Here is a 17,218-nt window from a genome sequence, read left to right on the forward strand (position 1 = left end):
AAGCATGCCTTCTCAGTACAGACCCAGTGACTGCAGCCTTACAAGATGCTTCTAGGGCATCAAAGCCACTCTGCAAAGTATGCTTACTAACTTGGTTTGCAGAATGCATTAACTCTTGTAAATCTTTATTTTCTGCACAATCTGGAAGCAACCCCATTTTTTGTTTAATTAGTTCCATAATATGTTGCTGGTACTTCAACATGTGAAACTGGCAATTCAATGGCCTGATGGCAAGAGTTGCAGAGGTATATACCTTCTTACCCCATCTGTCTAAAGCTCTGGAATCCCTGTTTGAAGTGGTAGGGTTTTTGGCTGTAGTAGCCTTAATACCTTTAGGTCCCTGGGAAATGGTCTCTGGATCCGCAGTAGGATTCTTGAAGAGAAATTTGTGAGAATCAGGTACTCTGTAGTATCTGTCAGGTTTTCTAGGGGCCAGGGGTAAACTCTCTGGAGTAAGACTGGATTCCATGAAGACATTATCTACAACACCTGTTTAGGCTCAGACCACAATGTCCCTCGCTATCGGTTTTGTGCCTTAATGCCCAAACCATTCATCATCGGGCTATCTTTGTCACTAAATTCTTTTGCTCTCTTTCTCCGTATTCTGAAATGGCTTCAATAAGCCATCCGATGACCGATCTTCCGAAAAAATGTAAAGATAAAGACAGAGACAGACTGCATAGGTCCAAAACTGCCGATGACGTGTCCGTTAAGCTAGTCTCCAATCTGCCGGTACTCAGTGAGGCTCCTTTGCAGCCCCTGATGCCCACTTCTACAGATTCGCAGACCTCTGCTGAGACCCATTCGGAGTCCGGTATGCCGCGAAATGCTTCTTTGACTATGGAACCTGCAGATGTCTCAACCTTGGATGGGTCCGGAGCCGCTGTGCAGGCACCGGCTTCTGATGGTGTATTCTGACCTACAGATGTTTGAATTAAACCGATGACTTCATTTTTAGCTAAAACTACTGAGTTTCTTAGGCCCAGAGTATGCACTACGCCTAGAAAACCGATGACCAAAGAACATGCTCAAGCACCCATGCCACAAAAACAAATGCTTAGAATGGCTGAAGTCCTTATTACCCTAATTAGGGGAAGCTAGTCTTCCCCTGCTAAGAGACAAAGAAATGAGTTTCATTCTGATTCTACAGACCAGGAGTCCGATGACTCTGACCCTTCTAATTATCAGGACATGCCCTTATCAACCTATAAGGATTCAGATGCAGAGGAATCCATTCCCTCTGCCTCCCCTCCAGAGGATTTTTCTTTTGGTGAAACCTTGCATACTTTAAGAGAGCATTTCCGCTGGGAATGCCAGGACTACCCACAGTCCAAAAAGAGACTTAGAGAATTTTTAGAATTGCCTCAGCACAGGCACCTACTCAGTTTATAAACTACTTATGTACTGTTTTAATAGGGACTGGACAATATAGAACAATACTAGACAATATTAAACTGTACTTGTTGGGGGGCTGCACCCCCCACACAGCCCCTACTTTAATATTGTCACTCCAAGATCGCACTACAGTTGGGGTACAGGGCATATACACTGTCAGTAGTATTTTCGGTGAAATGGATTTTCGTCGATTTGGACCCTATGTCAGAATTTTCGGCGAAATGACACTGATCCATATATATATATATATATATATATATATATATATATATATATATATACACATACACATATACATAGTTACTATCATTAACTTGACACACAGGCGGTCATGTCTACCAGTGCACAAAATCGTTCCATGAAAATCAGAATACTGAATATCAGTACACCCAACACAAGCACCAAAGATTGAAACTCTGTTCTGCTCTGGACTGAGTAGCAAGTATTACCATGGGTCCAGAAGGAGTCAAGTTTGGACAGTCAATAATGTCAGTTTTCAACATTCTGATGTTCGCAATGTGGGACTCGTGCAGGGGGACTTGAGTGCCTGTGTATCGAGTTAATGATAGTAAACCATATATACAGAAGGAGAGAGGGAGAGAGAGAGTTAATTAACTATTTGAGTGACTACATTTGTGTATACTAAGAACCTCCTCTGGAAAATTCTCTTAGGTATGATTTTTTTCCAGTGATCTAATTTGGAGGTTACAAATCCTTATAGATGCGTGACACCAATTAAATTTTGAGAACAAGGGTATTAAACATACAGACTGTTTTTAGAACTGTGTTATATTTACAACAGATACCCATTACTCTGTTTTTTCTTTATGATCACTAAGTATGTAAGAATATGTTCTTGATTTGTTAAAGTTAATGAAAATAAAGAATATGCTATTTTTTGTGGATATGCCAAGACATTTTCTGATATAACAACCAGAGCATACATAGAATCTTAAGTGCATTTGATTGTTTTAAATATTTCATGAAATTTAAAATTCTCTGTAAAAAAGTGGACATAGAACTCTATTACAGTAATACATCAAGTAAAGCCAAGCATATTTCTGATCACTACTGTCACAACTATAAGAATAACTCGATTCTTGTTATTGCTACCATTTCAACAGTCCGTTATTTCTGTGCATACATAAAAAATACTGGCGAACACTAAGAATCTGATGGAATCAAAATTCATTGGCCTTCCTTATGAGGACCCTTTAATGGTATAAGTGTTTGACTTATTGTTTACACCTTCCAAGTTCCTATGTCACCAAGCTGTATAAGATAAATCATTCTTAACCTAAAAGTATAATAAATAGGGTTAAGGTTATCACCCCTAGAACAGGGAGGTGTATCTGGGAAACTTAACTGGTTAACAAACAAAAAAGTCATTGAGTTTTTAGCCTCACTTCAATACTTTACATATAGGTCTACTAGGTAAAGGTCATTTTTTAATTATTACAATTTTATTTATTTATTTTATTTATTTATTTATTTATTTAAATTTGTTGACCGGGAGTGTCCGACTGGACGTGGCTCCATTTTCAGCGGAGACCCGGGGAGAAAAGCTCCACAGTAAAATAAACAGACAGTAGTTACATTGGATTACATAGCGATTAACAATTTAACATAGAAATTACTTACAACATATTTACAGATGAAGAACATAGTACATCAGTAGACAACTAGAATCTTTATCTGTGAAGTACATAACAGGCATTAACAAATGTAACAATGAGAAGTTCCTGCTGTATAATAAGTACTAGGCTTATGAGCATCTGAGCTTGCTATAATCAAGGTAGTTAGTGGAGTGGAAAGAAAGGTAGTAGTTGGATGGGGTGGATGATATTAGAGTGGGAGTTGCAAGGGCATAGCCAGCATGTTTTTAGGTGCGCTTTTAATAAAGTTTTGAAGTTAGTGCATGATGGTACGGAGGTAATTGTGGGTGGGAGTGAGTTCCATAATTTGGCTACGGCGCAAGAGAATAGTGCTTCACCAGCAGAGTTATTGGCTTTAGTGATCTGCAAGTGATTTTTGTTGCTGGATCTTAGTGGTCTGGTGGTGCGATAGGGTTGGAGTAGATTCTGGAGGGATGGGACATTTAGTGGATGGTATACTAGTTTGTGGGCGAGTGAGAGTTGATACCACTGAAGGAGGTGAGGGAGTTCAAGCCAGCCCAGTTCAGCAAGTGAGAGACAGTGGTGACTACGGTAGGATGCCCCTGTGGCGAATTTGGCGATTTTGTTGTAGCAGGTCTCTAGCTTGTTTAGATCACATTGCCTTAGGTTGGTATACACTGGAGAGGCATAAAGTAGGGTGGAGATAAGGTGGGAATTTGCTATTGAAATCTTTGCTGCTTTGGTGAGAAATTGTTTATTTCTGTATAATGCTCCTAGTTTTTTGTGGACTTTTTGTATGGTCATGGATATGTGAATGTCAAATTTTAGTTTATTGTCTATTTCCACTCCTAGCAATTTGGTGTGTTCAGTTGGGTATATAGTGGTGTTGTCGTTTGCTGTGATGTTAAAGTGAGAGTTGTTTTGAGTTTTTTTGGTGGGTTGGAAGATGAGTAGTTTAGTTTTGTTTGGGTTGAGTATTAATTGGGCATCGGATAACCATGTTTCAACAGAGGAAAAGGCTTCCTGTGTGACTTTTTGCAGTTTGGGTAGGGACTGGGCTGAGCAGATGATGGTCAAGTCATCTGCGTATTGGATGAGTGTGCCATGTTTGGTGGCAGAGGCTAGATTATTGGTGTAAACAGAGAAAAGCAGGGGTCCAAGGATGGATCCTTGGGGAACCCCTATGGAGACAGGTAGTTGGGGAGATATGTCATTCTGCCATACAACGGATTGTTGGCGGTCAGACAGGTAACTCTGAAACCAGTTAGTGACTGATTGTGAGAAGGATAGGTTATTGAGGACAGAGATAAGTTGTTTGTGTGGGACCATGTCAAATGCTTTAGCTAGGTCTAGGAAAGTAGCAGAAGAGAGACAGCCATTGTTTTTATGCTGAAGGATAGTGTTAGTAAAGGACAGTAAGGCAGTGGTGGTGCTATGGTTTGGTCGGAAACCATGTTGAGTAATGGAAAGGAGGTTGTTAGTAAGGAGGTAGTGTGAGACCTGAGGGTGTATGCATCTCTCTAGTATTTTGGAGAGTGGAGAGAGAATAGCTATGGGGCGGTAATTGGTTAGTTCTGCAGAGGGTCCACCTTTGTGGAAGGGAATTATATGTGAGACTTTCCACAATGTGGGAACATAACTTTCTGACAGAGATCAGTTAATCAAGATGGATACTGGGTAGGCCAGAGCATCAGCTGCGATTTGTAGGTATTCACTTGGGAGGTTGTCTGCTGCTAATTTGGTGGGTTTAAGTTTAGTTAAGAGTTTTTTTATGTTGGAGGTAGGTACAGGAGAAAAAGAGAAGGCAGTGGGGAGATTACTAGTTGAAGGTGTGGGTTGGAGGGGGGTTGTGTTGTTTAGCTAGTGATAGTATGGTTTGGGTGAAGTGTGTGTTGAATGAGGTAGCAATATTTTCTGAGGAGTGAGGGATGTTAGGAGGAGGGGTACTGACTTTACCTGGGTGGAGGATGGAGTTTATGGAGGACCAGAATTGTTTGGGGCTGTGTTGTGAGGAGTCTAGGGCAGACTGGTAGTATTGGAATTTGTCCCGTTTTATTAGCTTTTGACTCTATTGCGTAGTTCTAGGAATTTCTGTCTAGCTGCGGGGTTTTGGTTTTGCGCCAGTGCTCCCAGGCTTTATCCCGTTTTTCATTTCTGACTTAGTGGTTTCTGTAGCCATGGGGAGGGTTGTGCTTTGGTTCTGGAAAGTCTTATGGGGGCATGGTAATTAAGGATGTTCAGGAAGGTAGTATTAAAAAATTCAACTGCGTCATCTAGACTGAGGTACTTTAGAGCATGCCAGTTACATTCTTTGAGGGATGAGATGAATGTGAGTGGGTTAATGTTTATTTTTTTACGTATTTGACGATAGATGACAGGTTTAGCTTGGTACAGGTATGTTTTGAGTAGGAATGTTGGGGAGTGATCACTGAGGCTATCTGATAAGCAGCCTGTTATATATGACTGGGGGTTCTTACTGGCTAGTATCCAATCCAGGGTAGTGTGCTTGCTGGAATTTTTATTTATCCTTGTTGGTGACTGGACTAGTTGGGTGAAGCCATAAAGGTGTACATGATGGGTTGGATTGTTGCCAGAACAGAATTGCCAGTCAATACTGAAATCACCTAAAATGATAGTTTCTTGGGGGAGATGGTGGGTAGACCAGCTGAGGAGGTTTTCTAGTGGAGGGATGTTTTGGCCAGGTGGGAAGTAGCATCCAATTATGTTGATGGTTTTGTTTTGGTTAATTTTGAAGTTGGTATATATTATTTCTCCATTGCCTATTTGTGGAGCTGATGATTTTAAGATCTGGATGTTTAGATGCTGTTTAAATATTATAGCTACATCACCTCCTTTTTTGTTTAGCCGGTCTACTCTTAGTATGCCGTAACCTGTAGAGAGTATTTGCTCACTGGTAATGTGAGGTTTTAGCCGGGTTTCTGTCAGGATGACTATATCTGGGGAGTATAAGTCTATGGTGGCATGGAGTTCATGGACTTTGTTGGATATACTTCTAATATTTAGGCTTAGTAGAAGGAAGTCACTTGGCTTTCTATTGGCTATAATATGGGAGAAGTTGTGGTTTCTAGTCTGATTATGAGGATTGGTGTTGGAGATGGTAGGGCCAGAGTTGGGGTGGATGTCTCCACTTAGGGCTAGTTTTGATATGCATGAGATTATTAGTTTTCTCAGTTTTTGAATGTGTTTGTTTATAAGGGAAACTTTATGATTGTGCTCTGTGGGTAATAGGTATGGTGGGAGGGTTACTATGTTAAGTTGTAGGGATGTTTTACGTTTGAGTAATATAGTTGGTAGAATATGTGGGGGGTGCATAGGGATGGTTCTTGAGCTGGTGGGAGGGGAGCTGAGTATGGGTGAGACATGAGTGGTGGTGTGAGTAGTAGTACAGTGGTAGTGGTTGAGTGGGGGGATGATGGAGCTTTGGTAGGATGTAAGATATGCAAGGAGAGTGCATGCAGTGAGCAAAGGAAAGGTATGCTTGTACATGTTAGTTGAGGAGGTGTGATAGTAGAGGGAATATGGAGGAGGTAGTGTTGGGTTAGCGCTGTGCTTGGCTACTGGAAGGATGGGAGGGGTTTGAGTGCAATAAAGGTGGGACCACTGGAGGCGGGAGGGAATAGGGGGCAGGGTGGGGAGCGAAGTGGGTAGAGACCCTGTTAGGTTCTTGTATGAGGGGCTGGAAACAATCACAAAGCAAAGACAAGTATGTGTTAAGAAACAATCACAATTGACCAAGGACTGCTCTGAAACTGTAAGTCTTTTCTTAATTTCTCAGGTGGAAAAACAGGATAACCTTGTATCAGTAGGCTACTGTGGTCATAGTTTAAATTAACAAACACACAGTATTGATCAGTTATGGATACTATTTGCTAACAGAAGGGAATAAGAGAAAGTGGAAGATGTGTGTGGTGGGGGGGCTGCTTACAGCCAAAGCAGAGTGCTCTCCAGGGAAAAATGAAGATTGGCTCAAACAGGTAGACACATACTCAAAGTTAACTGTAGCTGTTTGCATACAATTGAGACCCGGACTGCGCTTTTCTTATAAGAATGTTAAAGGTGGTACCGCAGTTGAATACTTAAGAGTGGTGTTAGGTCTAGAAAAGAAGAGTACAGAGAGGAGTAAGCACTTTTGAGATGGTAAATATATATATTATAAAGATTATAAAAAACACACTGAGCAAATAGCTACCACATGCAGGACAATGTCCTGAACCACTACTTAGTATATGCAGATACTGAGCCAATTGGAAGAACATTAGAAAACAAAAACCCAGACAGTTATGCAGCCACAGATAAAACTATAGCGAGCAGCAATCTGTCATGGTTCTCTAATGTGATTCTATCCACCAGTAACAGCACAAACTTATAGAAATAATTTAGACACTAGTATGAGCTGTCTACACACAACACAATTACATGAATAACATTAGTGAACAAGGTGCAGCTATGCAAATAGACCATACATACTACTATACTAGAAACAACTTGGTGCATACAAAATGCTAGCATGCCATAGTAACATCAATAATAAAGCATAAAACATATTAGATGTCTAACACAATTCAACATAAACATATACAGTTGTAAAATGTCTAATACAATTCAACATAAATAGGCATTTACAGTTGTAAAACACTTACTGAAGAGACACTGAGCCTTCATGGGGCCTATAGCAGAGTGGATTGTAGTTTTACAAATGGTGCCTGCCACAGGTAATATTTATTAACTCTGGGATTGTCTTAAGGTAATAAACAGGGAAGGGGAGGGAGAACAAGGGTGTGAGCAGGCAGTTCTTTGTACTGCTGCTAATGAGCCAAAGCAAGACAAGTATGTGTTAAGAAACAATCACAATTGACCAAGGACTGCTCTGAAACTGTAAGTCTTTTCTTAATTTCTCAGGTGGAAAAACAGGATAACCTTGTATCAGTAGGCTACTGTGGTCATAGTTTAAATTAACAAACACACAGTATTGATCAGTTATGGATACTATTTGCTAACAGAAGGGAATAAGAGAAAGTGGAAGATGTGTGTGGTGGTGGTGGGGGGGCTGCTTACAGCCAAAGCAGAGTGCTCTCCAGTGAAAAATGAAGATTGGCTCAAACAGGTAGACACATACTCAAAATTAACTGTAGCTATTTGCAGACAGTTCAGACCCAGACTGCTTTTCTTATAAGAATGTTAAAGGTGGTACCGCAGTTGAATACTTAAGAGTGGTGTTAGGTCTAGAAAAGAAGAGTACAGAGAGGAGTAAGCACTTTTGAGATGGTAAATATATATATTATAAAGATTATAAAAAACACACTGAGCAAATAGCTACCACATGCAGGACAATGTCCTGAACCACTACTTAGTATATGCAGATACTGAGCCAATTGGAAGAACATTAGAAAACAAAAACCCAGACAGTTATGCAGCCACAGATAAAACTATAGCGAGCAGCAATCTGTCGTGGTTCTCTAATGTGGTTCTATCCACCAGTAACAGCACAAACTTATAGAAATAATTTAGACACTAGTATGAGCTGTCTACACACAACACAATTACATGAATAACATTAGTGAACAAGGTGCAGTTATGCAAATAGACCATACATACTATTATACTAGAAACAACTTGGTGCATACAAAATGCTAGCATGCCATAGTAACATCAATAATAAAGCATAAAACATATTAGATGTCTAACACAATTCAACATAAACATATACAGTTGTAAAATGTCTAATACAATTCAACATAAATAGGCATTTACAGTTGTAAAACACTTACTGGAGAGAAACTGAGCCTTCATGGGGCCTGTAGCAGAGTGGATTGTAGTTTTACAAATGGTAACTGCCACAGGTAATATTTATTAACTCTGGGATTGTCTTAAGGTAATAAACAGGGAAGGGGAAGGGAGAACAAGGGTGTGAGCAGGCAGTTCTTTGTACTGCTGCTAATGAGCCAAAGCAAGACAAGTATGTGTTAAGAAACAATCACAATTGACCAAGGACTGCTCTGAAACTGTAAGTCTTTTCTTAATTTCTCAGGTGGAAAAACAGGATAACCTTGTATCAGTAGGCTACTGTGGTCATAGTTTAAATTAACAAACACAGTATTGATCAGTTATGGATACTATTTGCTAACAGAAGGGAATAAGAGAAAGTGGAAGATGTGTGTGGTGGTGATGGGGGGGCTGCTTACAGCCAAAGCAGAGTGCTCTCCAGGGAAAAATGAAGATTGGCTCAAACAGGTAGACACATACTCAAAGTTAACTGTAGCTGTTTGCAGACAGTTCAGACCCGGACTGCGCTTTTCTTATAAGAATGTTAAAGGTGGTACCACAGTTGAATACGTAAGAGTGGTGTTAGGTTCAAAGTTAACTGTAGCTGTTTGCAGACAGTTCAGACCTGGACTGCGCTTTTCTTATAAGAATGTTAAAGGTGGTACCGCAGTTGAATACTTAAGAGTGGTGTTAGGTTCAAAGTTAACTGTAGCTGTTTGCAGACAGTTCAGACCCGGACTGCACAACTAATTGCCATACTGTTTTCTTGGATCTTTCCAGTGGTATTTAGAACTCCAGACAATTTTTTTTATTTTACTTGAATAAGCATAGCAACTTACATAATTTCTTTTATGTTATGCAACTTGAATGTCAGTGGTAAACTGTTGTCTCCTCTTTTTTTCTGCCACTAAAAATAAGGCTGCATATAGGGTTAATCAGGAATACTGCTTCCAGATTAATGCAGCCCAGGATGATTCTTATTAAAATATTTAAGAAACAAATATTCTTCCACACATTTGCAATACAAAATTTATACATTTGCCATCAGTAGTTTTGTAAAACAAGTACATTGCAAAAATATCTTATTTTAGAGAAGGGAATAAACTGCTGTCATTTTTCATTGTCAGTGCTGAAGGTTTCTATAGTGATGATCCCTAAGTGGAGTGACAGTCACTGAGCCAGTATCAGTCTAAGGAAACTCTAAGTGATCCTTCTAGAAATAAATTCCTACTTATTGCTTGTCTTCTTCCTTTTACCACTTTCACAGTTTTGCATCCTTCTCTGTCTCTGTATTCACCACTGTAGTTTCTTGTATCTTGACTAATAACCTCTCCATTTTTATTTGCTACAGCTTACCTTGCTGTGGTTAACGCCTGGACCTGCTGATAGTGACTTTTAATGAGATTACTCCAGAGATGATGGGGATTGTACTGATGGGTTAAGTATAATGAAGGGACATTCCTGGTATAGCTTGCTTATTAAACTGATCAAGTGTTACCAGGAATGTAAGACTTTATGTTACTTGCTTCCAGGAAGCTGATTGGTTTATTCCACAACTAACTCAAATTCCTGAGAACTTGACAACATCCACTAGATTAAATGATAATCATATACTGTGACTTCCATTGCAGTAGTCATTACTGTAAACCTATTTACAGCTACTTAGATAGCAATTACTGCAGAAAATGGGCGACCATGAGCTACAGAATCAGACTTGGAAGAACAAGGTATATCCCAGTGAAGGGGTATAAATGCATTACCAGCAGTAATGTGGGTACTATAAGCATTGATTTATGTCAATAGTTTGTGCTGTACTGAGCACAATTCCTCATTTTTAGATATGTGCTCTATCTCTTAAGTATGAATTCACTGGGAGGTATATTGGCTACAAGGGCTTTACTGAAGCCATATCACCATATCTTGGTTACTGTATGGAGGCATTAATGCCTGTGCCTTATGAAAGATGCTAACATAACCTTCTAGAAAATTATACAGATAGTAGGTTATAAAGCACTAGAGCGCCAGATATGAGAGGATGTGTCAGCAATGATAGAAAAATAATCAGGAAGCAAAAATTGGAATGTAATCTGATGCCCCCCCACAGAACTAGTTGTCTGACTATCAGATTTTCTGATTTTTTGTATTTTCCAGTGGAAGGACACAAAAGCAACTTTTGGAACATGCAATGAAGAAGCCAGTGAAACATCCACAATTTGAAAGGTATATTATTATATTAGAATTGTATTTGCATTAGTAAATAAATGCAATTTGAAATGAGAAGGAATGATACAATATTCCACATACATTCTTAACCTGAAATTTTGAATTCTTAGGAAACATTGCAAAGTGCAGTATGATACACGTCACTGCAGATCCTCCCCAGATATTTTGTCAGAAGTTTCCAAACAAGTAAGTACTGTACTACCAGACTTTATTTTATGTTCAGTAATGTTGATGTTGTGTATCATGTGTCAGAAGTGTGATGCTGCAACTCAAGCAAACAGAACAGTAGTAACAGTGAGAAGGCCATGGTGTTGATCATGTATGGGCAGACGCATGATGTTTGTGCTCACATATTGACCTTCTATGCAGTGCTATCCCTGCATCACTATAAGTGGTTACCATTATGTCTTTGTTTGTCCTATTCCAAAATAGCATGGAGAAGTCAGCCATTATGGCACAAATTTTATTTTCAATAAAGGCCTCTTCTTCCCACAACACCCAATACAAAGACATTATATGAGACAACCATTCCATTATTTTTCTTTGTGTGTCTTGTCACTCCTGAATTAGAACTGTAATGATTTATTGCTTTTATTATTTTTAAATAACTCTTGAGATAATCATGACATTTTTGTTTACTAACAACTTGTAATGTTTGTTAATTCCAAACTTCTACAGAGTTTTATGACTCCCATGTTTTATCAAGAAACAGTAGCTGATTTATTTTCTAAAACTAGTCTCCTCTCAGTCAATGGATCATACTTGCGAATCTTGCCATAAAAGAATGACATCATTAATCAAACTTACCTGAAATTAATATAAATGTCTTCTAAGAACTTACAAATAAATGTCAAAAGGTGTTGTTTAACAATTCTACTACTGATATTTAATTTTATTTTATATATTTGTTGAACTTGTAAGCCCACTGTACGTATGCCTCTTTTCAGAGGTGACTGGGGAGCATTGTCTGTCTGGTTAAGTGACTTGATGAGAGTCACACAGTAGGGAAAGGGAGGTGGATCGAATCAAACACTGCAACCTTGACTACAGGAAGCAGGTCAATAACAGCTTATACCCTTAATCTTCTGCATTCACTGCTAGGCCAAATTGGCATTATTTAAAAATTCAATTTATGACTTAGATGACATTTTGAGATGGAAACAGTCTTAATTATTCACTTCTGATCTTACACATATATATTTCACCCAAATAATTTTCCTTCAGTGTCTCAGTCCTTGTTAAGAGTAAAAAGTAAGTTTATTTCTGTTCCATATTATAAATGCTGTACAGTACAATACAATACAGTACAAGTGTAGGCTTGGGCTTATCATCATAACAGCCTGACAAATATTGTAAAAGGTATTCCCATATAACCTATCAATGCTGGTCTTAAAACATGCAAGATTTACAATGCATTTAATATCTACAAGTAATAATGCCTGTCAGTACCTTAGTAAAAGAAATCTGGACCAAGCCAAAATAAGGTTGGGCAAACACCCGAGTCAGGGACAGATTTTAATTACTGCTCTTATAAACTTAAAACATTGTCAGAATAACAGGTATTGTGCAACTTTCATATTCTAAAGGACATGAAATCTTAAACTCAATTATCTGCCATTATTTAGAGACTTTAATCCTCAATGAGTTGCCAAAAATTTATGAGGAACAGACCAAACAGATGAAGCAAAAATCTGGGCATTCTGTGAAAATTTGGACAGTTGAAAAGTATGCAGATAAGCTGCTCCAGTCTGTCTCCAGTTCTTCCGAAAACAGGCTGTAGTTCTATTATTTTTCTTAAAAGATCTCATTATTATTACTTCTTTTCCTTGATAGCAGACACTTTCATAAAAATGGATCATGCATTACCTCATTAAATTGTATACGGTTCCCATGCCTGTACCATTCTTCAGTTGTGAATAGGCCTGACATTAAAAGTCTATCATTACAAGTTAAGGATTCTATAGCTGATATTAATTTAGTATTATTTCTTTGTATTTTCTCACATTTACTTACATGGATTTTAGTATGACAAACACCAATCACTCTCACTAAACAATCCTGAGTCTTATAGTTTTCATAACCTCAGCATTTTGTAACTTTGTTAATATTCTGACATAATCAATTTTTATATTCCTTGATTACATAGTCTATATAGAAAGTAAAGGTTAGCTTGCAGTTTACATATACTCCAAGATCTTTAAAAGGAGTCACCTGTTACACATTGTTATTTCTGATCTTTGTAGGTATTAGAAAATGAATGACATGTATTTGTTTTATTTGTTTATTGTCAAATTATTGTTTGTGTCAGTGGCATTAGTTGTTTAAACGTTGCTGTAATTCTTCTTAGACCATTCTGTTCATGATGTATTTCCCGAATGTTAAATCATCTAAGTACAAGCAGTAAAATGTGTGTCAGAATGCTTATGTCAGAAATGTATAAACTAAGCAAGGTATTGTCCCAAGATGGATCCTTAGAACACCTCATTGACCTAACCTTTGATTTTTCCTAAACAAGAATGTATCAGTTAACCAGTTATCCAATTTATCCATGACACTGAAAATCCCAGCTTAAGAAATCTGCCAATTGGTACTTTATGATATACCCTATCAAAGACTGAGCAAATATCAATAAATATGACCTCTGTCTATATATTTATTTCAACTGTTCTGGCAATATTATTATAGAACAGCTGATTGCGTGTAATGACTGTATAATTGACTTATATCTTGTGTATGCATTTTGATGGATATCTGTCAAACCATGTCTCCCTAGCTCCTCTAGTATTTTAAGTACCAGTTGCTCCATTACTTTCCATATATTTGACAGAAGACCAAGCAATCAGTATTTATTAACCTTATTTCTGTGACCCTTGCCTTACATATTAGCTTGACTACAGGTTAATAGTTCTCTGTTGATGAATACAATTTTATCCTGTAATTATATCCACTGGTTATTTTGTTTGCTTTCATTTTAATAGCAAACATTTCTTTATGACATACAACAGTGAGTCTATTTATTCATTCTGTAATGAAGGTGCAAACTAATTTTTCTAATTCCTTGTAGACAAGGATATTGTTAATATGGCACAGAGAAGTGGGAACTGGAACATTTAACAACACTAAAAATAAATTTATTAAATGCTTGTAGGATACTTTGAGACCTCTCAAAACAAAAAAGGGTTAGAACTTTGTAATCATAAACCATATACTGCCAATCTGCTTTAAGGATTCACACCTCCAACGTGAATATCTTTCTTTGAGTATCTAATTGCAATTCTGTGTAAAGTGCTAAATTATCTATGAAGAAATTTCCAAGAGAATAATCTCCAAAATAAAGGTGGTTTAGTTTTTTATATGAAAAATATTTTTATCTATTGTAGTTGATGTTCATCTTCTCAACTGGAGAGCATAATCCCAATACTTATCTTTTATATTTTTTTATTTTATTTTACATTTGTTAACCGGGCTAGTCCAACTGGATACATGTCCATTTTCAGTGGAGGCCCGAGGAGAAAAGCTCCACTATCTAATGCATAATAACAAAAAAATACATTCAAAGTACATAGGTAATTTAAGACGCAACTAAAACAGGGATTTAAAATTACATAGGGAATTAAGACACAAGTAAAACAGGCATATAGGCTTTCCTTTCAGTAAGTTCAAAAAGGTGAATACAGAGACTATCAAATTTCTACAGTACAGGTCAAAGTACAAAGGTAATTTGAGATTCAACTAAAACAGGCATTCATAATTACATAGTGAATTTAAGACTCAACTAAAACAGGCATTAAGTTCAAAAGGTGAAAACAGAGACTATCAAATTTCTTCAGTACAGGTATATAAAATGTGAGACAGAAATAATTAAGTAGTTTAAAAGCAAAAGATAGAGTTACTAGAAAATTTTAGTTTGAAGTTGAGAGAGTCAATTTCTCAGGTAGAGATGAAAAATAAAATGGAGAAATAGAGTTGGGAGACAGTGCAAAGGATGCAGGAGAAGGTAGGAGGTACGTGATCAGCTAGGGTTATTGCAAGAGCAAAGCCAGTGATTGGTTAGAAAATGTTTCAGTTGAGTTTTAAATAGTGTGATAGAAGTTTGGGCTAAGAGGTCTGTAGGAAGTTGATTCCAAATTTTACCAACTGAGTTGGAAAATATAGAGTCACCTGCTGTATTCTTTGATAGAGAGGTTTGAATCAGTATTTTATTGGAAGAGCGTAGGGTTTTTAGGTTGTTATAGGGTTTTATCAGGGTGGAGAGCATTGGTATCTTTTCTGGGTGGTGAAGGGCTTTATGGGCAGTAGTAAGCTGATAGTATTGAATTAGGTGAGGTAACTCCAGCCACCCTAGGTTAAGGAGGTTTAGGCAGTGATGTGTTTTATATGGAGAGGCAGTGGCAAATTTGGCAATGTTGTTATAGGCTGTTGTAAGCCTATTGATGTTATGTTTAGAAAGATTAGTATATATGGGGATGCATATAGTAGAGTAGAGATAAGATAAGTTCTGGCTATGGTAGTTCTTGCTTCAGGAGTTAAGAAAGATTTGATTCTGTAGAGAGAACCTAATTTTTGTTAGTTGCTTTTATGATAGAGTGGATATGAAAATCAAATTTTAGTAGGTTGTCGATAGTAACTCCTAGAAGTTTGGTTGTTTGGTCAGGAGAGATAAGGGTGCCATTGTTAGAAGTAAGTGTGAAACTAATAGGGGAGACAGGTGTGTGGGTGAGAAGAGGAGAAGTTTAGTTTTCTTAGGGTTTAAAAGAAGGCAGTGATTGGAGAACCATTGTTCTATGGTGGTAAAAGTTTTTGAGTAAGTGAGTGGAGGTCAGCTTGGGTTGTGGCAGAGCAGATGATGGTGGTGTCATCGGTACTGAATGCAAGTAGTTAGTGGGGTGGCTAGATACAGGTCATTAATAAAGATGGAAAATAAAAGAGGACCTAAGATGGAGCCCTGAGGTACTCCTAAAGTGGTAGGGAGAAGTTCGGAAAGATTGTTGTTCCATAAAACAGCTTGTTTCCGATTCTGCAGATAGGAAGTAAACCAGCTTAAAGCAAGATTATTGAGAGAGAGAGATTTTAAACAATGTAGGAGGAGTTGGTGATTCACCATGTCAAAGGCTTTTGACAGGTCTACAAAGAATGCAGATGAAAGAAGATTGTTATTCCGGTTTATATTAATGGAGTCTATGAAGGATAATAAGGCTGTTGTGGTGCTATGGTAGGGACGAAAGCCATGTTGGCAAGTAGCTAAAAGGTTATTAGATAGGAGGTGATTTAAAAGCTGTTTGTGGATGCATTTCTCCATTATTTTAGCAATAGGAGATAGCAGTGCTATAGGGCGGTAGTTCGAGTACTCAAATGAATCGCCCCCTTTGAAGAGAGGGATGATGTGGGAGATTTTCCAGAGTGAGGGTATAGTACTTTCTTTAATGGTTCTGTTGATTAGAATAGAGATAGGGTAGGCAATAGCTTTAGCACCTAGCTGGAGATATTCTGCTGGCAATTTGTCAGCTGAGGGTTTGAGTTTCTGAAGTAAATTAAGAATATAGGAAGTAGGTATGGGTTTAAGTTGAAATAGAGGTGGAGTGCAGTTAGTATTACCTAGTAAAGAGGGGTCAGGGCTTTGTTGGTTGGCCAGTTTAAGTATGGTTGAAGTAAAGAAGTTATTGAATGTGTTAGCTGTTTGTAGGGGAGAGTCAGGGCAGGAGCCTAGTGGGTTGGGGGTTTCAACCTTGCCGGGGGATAGTAGTGAGTTAATTGATTTCCAAATTTTTGTGGTTGGTGGTGGGAGGATTGCTGTAGTTTGGTGTAATAGTTCCTTTTATCTTGTTTGATAGCAAGCTTAGTCTTGTTCCTTTTTTGTTTGAAGCTAAGGTGATCAAAAGAGTCTTTCGTGGTTCTCCATTTAGTCCATGCTTTATTCTTACTAAGGATAAGTTGTTTGGTGTTGGTTGTTAGCCATTGAGCTGTCTTAGATTTCATTCGTATAGAACGGATGGGGGCATGATGATTGAGAATAGTAAGAAAGGTATTATTAAAGTGGTTAACAGCTTCATCTATTGGGAGAGTTTTTAGAGGTGACCAGTTAATCAAGCTGAGTTCATTTTGAAACTGCTGAAGGTTAAAATGTTTTTTGCTGCGAGATGAGCGAATTAGGGGAGGTGTTGTTAGATGAGTTTTGTGCCTAATGATGTATGTGAGAGAGT

At 38.0% G+C, this 17,218-nt stretch overlaps 1 protein-coding gene across 1 annotated transcript in view; it reads left to right on the forward strand.

Moving 5' to 3' along the window:
- FRMD7 (FERM domain containing 7) overlaps window positions 1-17,218 on the forward strand; it is a 762,912-nt gene that overhangs the window by 694,268 nt on the left and 51,426 nt on the right. The window contains exons 11-12 of the mRNA XM_044057495.1: window positions 10,947-11,015; window positions 11,129-11,204. Coding sequence (XP_043913430.1) covers window positions 10,947-11,015; window positions 11,129-11,204 — 145 coding nt within the window. The remainder of the gene's footprint in view (window positions 1-10,946; window positions 11,016-11,128; window positions 11,205-17,218) is intronic.

This window comes from Protopterus annectens, chromosome 15.part0 (genome assembly GCF_019279795.1).
Source record: "Protopterus annectens isolate FY-2018-M chromosome 15.part0, PAN1.0, whole genome shotgun sequence".
Lineage (NCBI taxonomy): Eukaryota > Metazoa > Chordata > Ceratodontiformes > Protopteridae > Protopterus > Protopterus annectens.